The sequence below is a fragment of the Lipotes vexillifer genome, unplaced genomic scaffold (assembly GCF_000442215.2).
Source record: "Lipotes vexillifer unplaced genomic scaffold, Lipotes_vexillifer_v1.1 scaffold926, whole genome shotgun sequence".
Lineage (NCBI taxonomy): Eukaryota > Metazoa > Chordata > Mammalia > Artiodactyla > Lipotidae > Lipotes > Lipotes vexillifer.
This window is the reverse complement of record NW_006798085.1, coordinates 1,081,485-1,088,111: the sequence shown is the minus strand read 5'-3', so window position 1 is coordinate 1,088,111 and position 6,627 is coordinate 1,081,485. Positions and strand designations below refer to the sequence as shown.

Sequence of the window (6,627 nt, the reverse complement as noted above, 5' to 3'; positions counted from 1 at the left end):
AGGTACTATTATTATCCCCATTTTACAGTTGGGAAAACCGAGGCACGGCAGTTTGCCAATTTGTAAGTGGCAGAGATGAGATCTGAACCCCAGCTATCTGGCTCTGAAGTCCATGCGTTTAGCCGCTAGATTGCCTCCCAACAACACATCTAGAGAGACAGAGCGATTCCCCCACGGCGTCTGGGGAGGAACTTGGTGGAGCCAGGACCGAAAGCCAGGTCTGCTCTCTGTGCAATGCTTCTCCCACTGGCCACTGGTACAGAACCCCTGGGAACAGAGGCACAAGGAGGGATCTGAGAAGTCTAGATATTCATGCAGAAGAAGGCTCTAGTTGACTAGGTGGCTCTCAGCAGAAGACAGGAGGAGTCAGAGAGCATCCACCAGGGCAGACTGCTTTTCAGAGATCCTATTTGAGGCCTAAGCCATTCCCTTTTCCTGCACTAATTTATCAGGGACCCCCTCCTCACACACACACACACACACACTCACACACACACACACACACACACACACACACACACACACACACAGCTAGAACCAGCCCGAGGCAATTGAGCACCTGTGGGGAAAGGATGCATATTAGAGAGATTAGAAAGTATGATCTAAAGCCTGGTGTGTGCATAGGAAGTTGAGGTGGGGAGAGAACAGGGAAGACTGCAGAAAAGGCTAAAACCTCCAGCAGATAAAAGGACTCAGTGATGAGATTAAAGCAAAGCACCTGCAATCAGCTCAGCTTTGGAGGCACCAGCCTTCCTATCACAACAGAACAGCACCATGGCCATGGCCTTCCTCTCCCATCTGGATCTTCAGGAAAGCCTCCAAACACTCTCTGTTTTGCAGTGGATCTCAGTCTATGTTTTTTTAGGTGAGTGAACCCCAGGGGCTGGAGAGCACAAGGGAACAGATGAAGAAAGAGACCAGGAATCTCCAGATGAGGAGGGCTCCAAAGAGATCATTTGGTTGGTCCCCTCTCTCTGGGAAGGACTGTGCCTCTCCACCCAGAGAGATGGCTACTGTTGAGTCCATTAGATTTCTCTCCTCCCATCTGAAGGGCATGAAGGCCAGGAGTGAGGCTGCAGGTTTCCTGGTTTAAAGATCATCCCAGCCTTCTCTCAGGACTACCCCCTGTGAACTAGCTGAAAAGAGTCCTATTCGGGGGCAGGGGCAGAGTTGGTGTTACTGGGTAGACGGAAGGTGATTTTCCAGTATAAGACTATGATGAGAGAATTATGGAAAATCTGCAGGCTGCGTGAATGACTCATTAGACAGAATTTTGAGAAAGGGCCAGTTCTTCAATGGACTCAGAGGATGACAGTCATCAGTGCTGGGCAAATGGACTGAGAGCTCGAAGCTCTTCTCAGTCAGAAATCAGGGCTTTGTGAGCAGCCAATTACAGGGACAAGTTAGGAAACTGGACGTGGAGAAATGTCATCCTGAAGGATGGGACAGGTTAGGAGGCTGCCAAGTCCAATCTGTGGGAGGCTATATGACCCCGTAGAGCAGTGGTTCTTAACGAGGGACCTATAGACCTAGGATGAGGCAGGGAGGGACAACGTTGAATTTGGATGGAAAAAATTACCTGTTTATTTTCACTAACCTCATATTGAAATGATGAATGTAGGCAGCGAACCACAGAAATACCTGTGAATTTGTCGGTAACAGACATCACAGAGATTTACATTTCACATGCCAGTTGTTACAGTCATCTCAAAAGTTCATTTATGGGCTTCTCTGGTGGCGCAGTGGTTGAGAGTCCGCCTGCCGATGCAGAGGACACGGGTTCGTGTCCCGGTCCGGGAAGATCCCACGTGCCGCAGAGCGGCTGGGCCCTTGAGCCGTGGCCGCTGAGCCTGCGCGTCCGGAGCCTGTGCTCCGCAACGGGAGAGGCCACAACAGTGAGAGGCCCGCGTACCGCAAAAAAAAAAAAGTTCATTTATGCTCGTTACCAATTCCAACAGTTATTGGAACTACCATTAGGCGTGGTTATTTAATGCATAAATCAAGAAGCCCATGTTACTGTATGACATTTTTGGCAATATTTTGATAACGGTGTTTTACTATGATGAGTTCCCTTTGTAAGTCCTTGTATTTTATCTTGTGCGTTTAAAAATACTATTCAGGGGCTTCCCTGGTGGCGCAGTGGTTGGGAGTCCGCCTGCCGATGCAGGGGACACGGGTTCGTTCTCCGGTCCGGGAGGGTCCCACATGCCGCGGAGCGGCTGGGCCCGTGAGCCACGGCCGCTGAGCCTGCGCGTCTGGAGCCTGTGCTCCGCAACGGGAGAGGCCACAGCAGTGAGAGGCCCGCGTACCGCCAAAAAAAAAAAAAAAAAAAATACTATTCAGAAAAGGGCTTCACCAGACTGCCAAAGGGATCCATGGCCTGGTTCCCAGTAAATGCTCCTTACAGAAAAGTGTCCTTCCTTCCTTCCTCCCTCCCTTCCTCCTTCCTAATTCTGTTCTTCCTTCTTTTTCTCACCCTCTTTCCTTCATTCTTTCTGTCTTGCTCAGCGCTTCCCTCAGCGCTTCTCCTCCTTCCTGAATGATGTTCAGAATCATGGCTGATTACTGAGCACGACTGGGAGTGATGGGGGAAAACGTAGGGAAGAGGGGGAGAGAAAAGGCAGAGAGAGGGACAAGAAGGAGGAAAGAAGCGATGAGAGAAGAATGAAGAGATGGTTTGGGGGAGATGTGGAATATAAATATTCATGACCCTTGGAATTAGGCAATGCTCCTGAGAGCCCCTCTGAGGCCCAGCTTCCAGTTAAAGGATGGCTCTCCATCTATCTCTTCTTTTCTGGGCTTGTACTGCCATCTATCTAAACTGTTGCAATATCCTCTTTCCTGGCCTTCTATTCTCCACCCTCTCCCATATATTCCACTGCCTACAGCCAGAAGAGTCTTTCAAAGGCATCTTTGATTACAGCCCTCTGCTGCTCAAAAATAGTCAGCGGTTTTCCCTTGCCTTCTTGATGAAGTACAAATGTGTCACTGTGGCCCTTCAAGGCCCTGCTCCGCTCTCTGCCTCAAACTTTTTTTTTTTTTTTTTGCGGTACGCGGGCCTCTCACTGTTGTGGTCTCTCCTGTTGCGGAGCACAGGCTCCAGACGCGCAGGCTCAGCGGCCATGGCTCACGGGCCCAGCCGCTCCGCGGCATGTGGGATCTTCCCGGACCGGGGCACGAACCCGTGTCCCCTGCATCGGCAGGCGGACTCTCAACCACTGCGCCACCAGGGAAGCCCCCTGCCTCAAACTCTTTACCAGCTCATCCCCCTACTCTTCCCCTAGGTGAAGCTCGTATTCCAGGCAATCTATTCACAGAACAAATAGAACTACCATACGACCCAGCAATCCCACTACTGGGCATATACCCTGAGAAAAACCATAATTCAAAAAGAGTCATGTACCAAAATGTTCATTGCAGCTCTATTTACAATAGCCAGGACATGGAAGCAACCTAAGTGTCCATCGACAGATGAATGAGTAAAGAAGATGGGGCACATATATATGATGGAATATTACTCAGCCATAAAAAGAAACGAAACTGAGTTATTTGTAGTGAGGTGGATGGACCTAGAGTCTGTCATACAGAGTGAAGTAAGTCAGAAAGAGAAAAACAGATACCATATGCTAGCACATATATATGGAATCTGAAAAATAAATGGTTCTGAAGAACCTAGGGGCAGGACAGGAATGAAGACACAGATGTAGAGAATGGACTTGAGGACATGGGGAGGGGGAAGGGTAAGCTGTGACAAAGTGAGAGAGTGGCATGGACATATATACACTACCAAACGTAAGGTAGATAGCTAGTGGGAAGCAGCCGCACAGCACAGGGAGATCAGCTCGGTGCTTTGTGACCACCTAGAGGGCTGGGATAGGGAGGGTGGGAGGGAGGGAGATGCAAGAGGGAAGAGATATGGGAACATATGTATATGTATAACTGATTCACTTTGTTATAAAGCAGAAACTAACACACCATTGTAAAGCAATTATACTCCAATAAAGATGTTTAAAAAAATGCCAAGGGTACTTACTCTCTCACTCCTTCACTTCTGCTCTATTTCCTCCACTTAAAGGATTCCCTGGGCTTCCCTGGTGGCGCAGTGGTTGAGAGTCTGCCTGCCGATGCAGGGGACACGGGTTCGTGCTCCGGTCTGGGAAGATCCCACGTGCCGTGGAGTGGCTGGGCCCGTGAGCCGTGGCCGCTGGGCCTGTGCGTCCAGAGCCTGTGCTCTGCAACGGGAGAGGCCACAACAGTGAAGAGGCCCGCATATCGCAAAAAAAAAAAAAAAAAAGATTCCCTGATCACCCTTCCTGGACTATCCCTGGACAACCCTTCCTTTGAGATATTGCTCAAGTCATACCTTCTCTGCATCATTGTCCTGGCAACCTGAGACTACATTATCTCTGAAAGTCCAGAGCACTTTGGAAAAATTGGTTGCATAGCAGCCTTTATACCCTTTGCCTCCTCTACCCAATAAGCTCCATGAAAACAGGAGCCACATCTTGTCGTTCTATTTCTTGCAAGACCAGGCTTGACACTGTTGATTCTTCCAGATTTCTTCTCCTCAGTAAAGACCTTTAAGTCCACCTCTTGTTCTTTTTTCTCTCTCATGGACATCTTTTTTGTGTGTGTGTGGGTCTGCCTCCTATCTCTGGTTGCTGATAATACAAAAAATAGAACATATTCTTGGGAGTCAGACAGACCAGGTCTGCCATTTACTTGTTATGTGAGCTTGTGCAAGTAAGTTGTTCACCCTCTACCATTGTAGAACAGAGCTCCCAAGACCATTCTGATAATCAAAGAGGAAAGAAAACACTCAGTCGATGTTCATTTTCTGTGATAGAAATTGACATCGGAGCCCAGCCACCCCACCTCAGAAGACGTTTGATCAACAGAAGAGTGACTACCACTTCTGAGACAGGCACCTTAGACTCTGATTTCATTGCACCTTCAGGAAGAATAATGAGTAACTTGATCCTAGAAAATGAGGCAAACAGACACTCTGATACCTTCCAAGCATTCCCACAGGCCCTTTCAAGGCATCGTTCACTTCTCCCTCTCCTTCACCCCCTACATCCAGTCAACTGCAAACCCCTGAACATTCTGCCTCCATAGTATCTTTCAAATTGATTTCAGAAGTAGTAGCCTATTTCAGGTTCCCATTGCCTCTCATCTAAGTCACGGCAACTCTTAGCTGACCTCCCGGCCTACCATTTCTCCTGCTCGCACAGTCATCTCAAATGATCTTACTGATACACAGATATGATCACGCTCTTCCTCTGCTAAGAACCGTCACTGGCTTCTCATTCCATTCAGTATGGGACCTGAGCTCCCCTGCTTCCTTCCCAGTGTCATCTCCTGTTCCATGGCTTCCCATGCTCCCTGTACTTTTGCAGGTTATGGTATCACTCACAGACCTTGGACTCTTCCATCTCCAGGCCTTCGTTCAAGCTCTTCCTTGTGCGTGGAAGGCCCTTCCACCACTAATCCATCTGTCAAAATCCTACTCTTCCTTCAAGATTCAATTTAAATCTTACCTTCTGCCAGAAGCCTTTCTAGGCTGCCCGGTAGTAAAGAATGGCCTTCTCCTTTGGTCCCCATATAATGACATTTGAACCCTAACTGTATTGTTCTCACCCTCTAGGATATATCCATTATTTATGGTGTCACTTTTCCCCTCTAGACTATGAGTTACTGGAAAGCAGGAACTTTATTTTTTACATGTCTTAATATGACTTAAAATTAATTAAGCATACACAAAGTGCTTAAAGTAGCTCTTGGTTCATAATAAAGACACAACAAATGCTACCTACTTTTTTTCCCAAAGCTTGAAATGAAGATACATGACCTCTCTGAGCCTCAGTTTCTTCATATGTAAAATGGGGATAATAAAATTATCTACCTCTCAGGGTCGTGAGAGGATTAAATGAGATAATGCACATTAAGTGCTGAACAGAGTGCCTGTTGACAATAAATGCTCTATACCATACTTACATTATTTTCATCGTTTTCATACTTATGCTCTTCACCCTCCTCCTTCCAGGCCCCAAGCCTGCCCCCATTGCTTCTAGCACAGGGATTTCACACGAGGTATGCTCAGTCTATGTTTGCTGAATTACTAAATTATCTTTTTTTTTACTCCCGCGGGTTCTTATATTTATAGTAATACAGATCCAATAAGTAATCACAAAGCCACAGAAATTCGTCTTTGACAAACCAGCCACGTTCTTGGATTTCTGAAGGCTTTGAGCCAACTGATTAAGACCCCGGGTTTTCGCTTTACACTAGAAATGACAGGCTGCCCATAGCCTTACACACTTATGCACACCCTGGAACCTCAGAAGGCCTTTCTTTATTTGGAATAAGGGCATTGGTGGTTTCTTTCCCTGTTACCATTCACCTGCCACTTGGAGAATTTTGAAAGCAAACTACCCTGTGCTACAACTGAATGTAACAAATATACTTATGCTGAGTCATCCTCCTGTGCTTGGCATTATGCTGAAGGCTGTTTTCAAGAAGCTTACTGTCTAGGGCTTCCCTGGCGGCTCAGTGGTTAAGAATCCGCCTGCGGATGCAGGGGACAGGGGGTCGTGCCCCGGTCCGGGAAGATCCCACATGCCGCGG

The 6,627-nt window shown here is 47.6% G+C and overlaps 1 protein-coding gene across 1 annotated transcript in view; it reads left to right on the top strand.

The window, feature by feature from the left end:
* Positions 1-774: 774 nt before the first annotated feature.
* DGAT2L6 (diacylglycerol O-acyltransferase 2 like 6) overlaps positions 775-6,627 on the top strand; it is a 15,087-nt gene continuing 9,234 nt past the window's right edge. Inside the window, 1 exon segment of the mRNA XM_007472333.1 lies at positions 775-865. Coding sequence (XP_007472395.1) covers positions 775-865 — 91 coding nt within the window.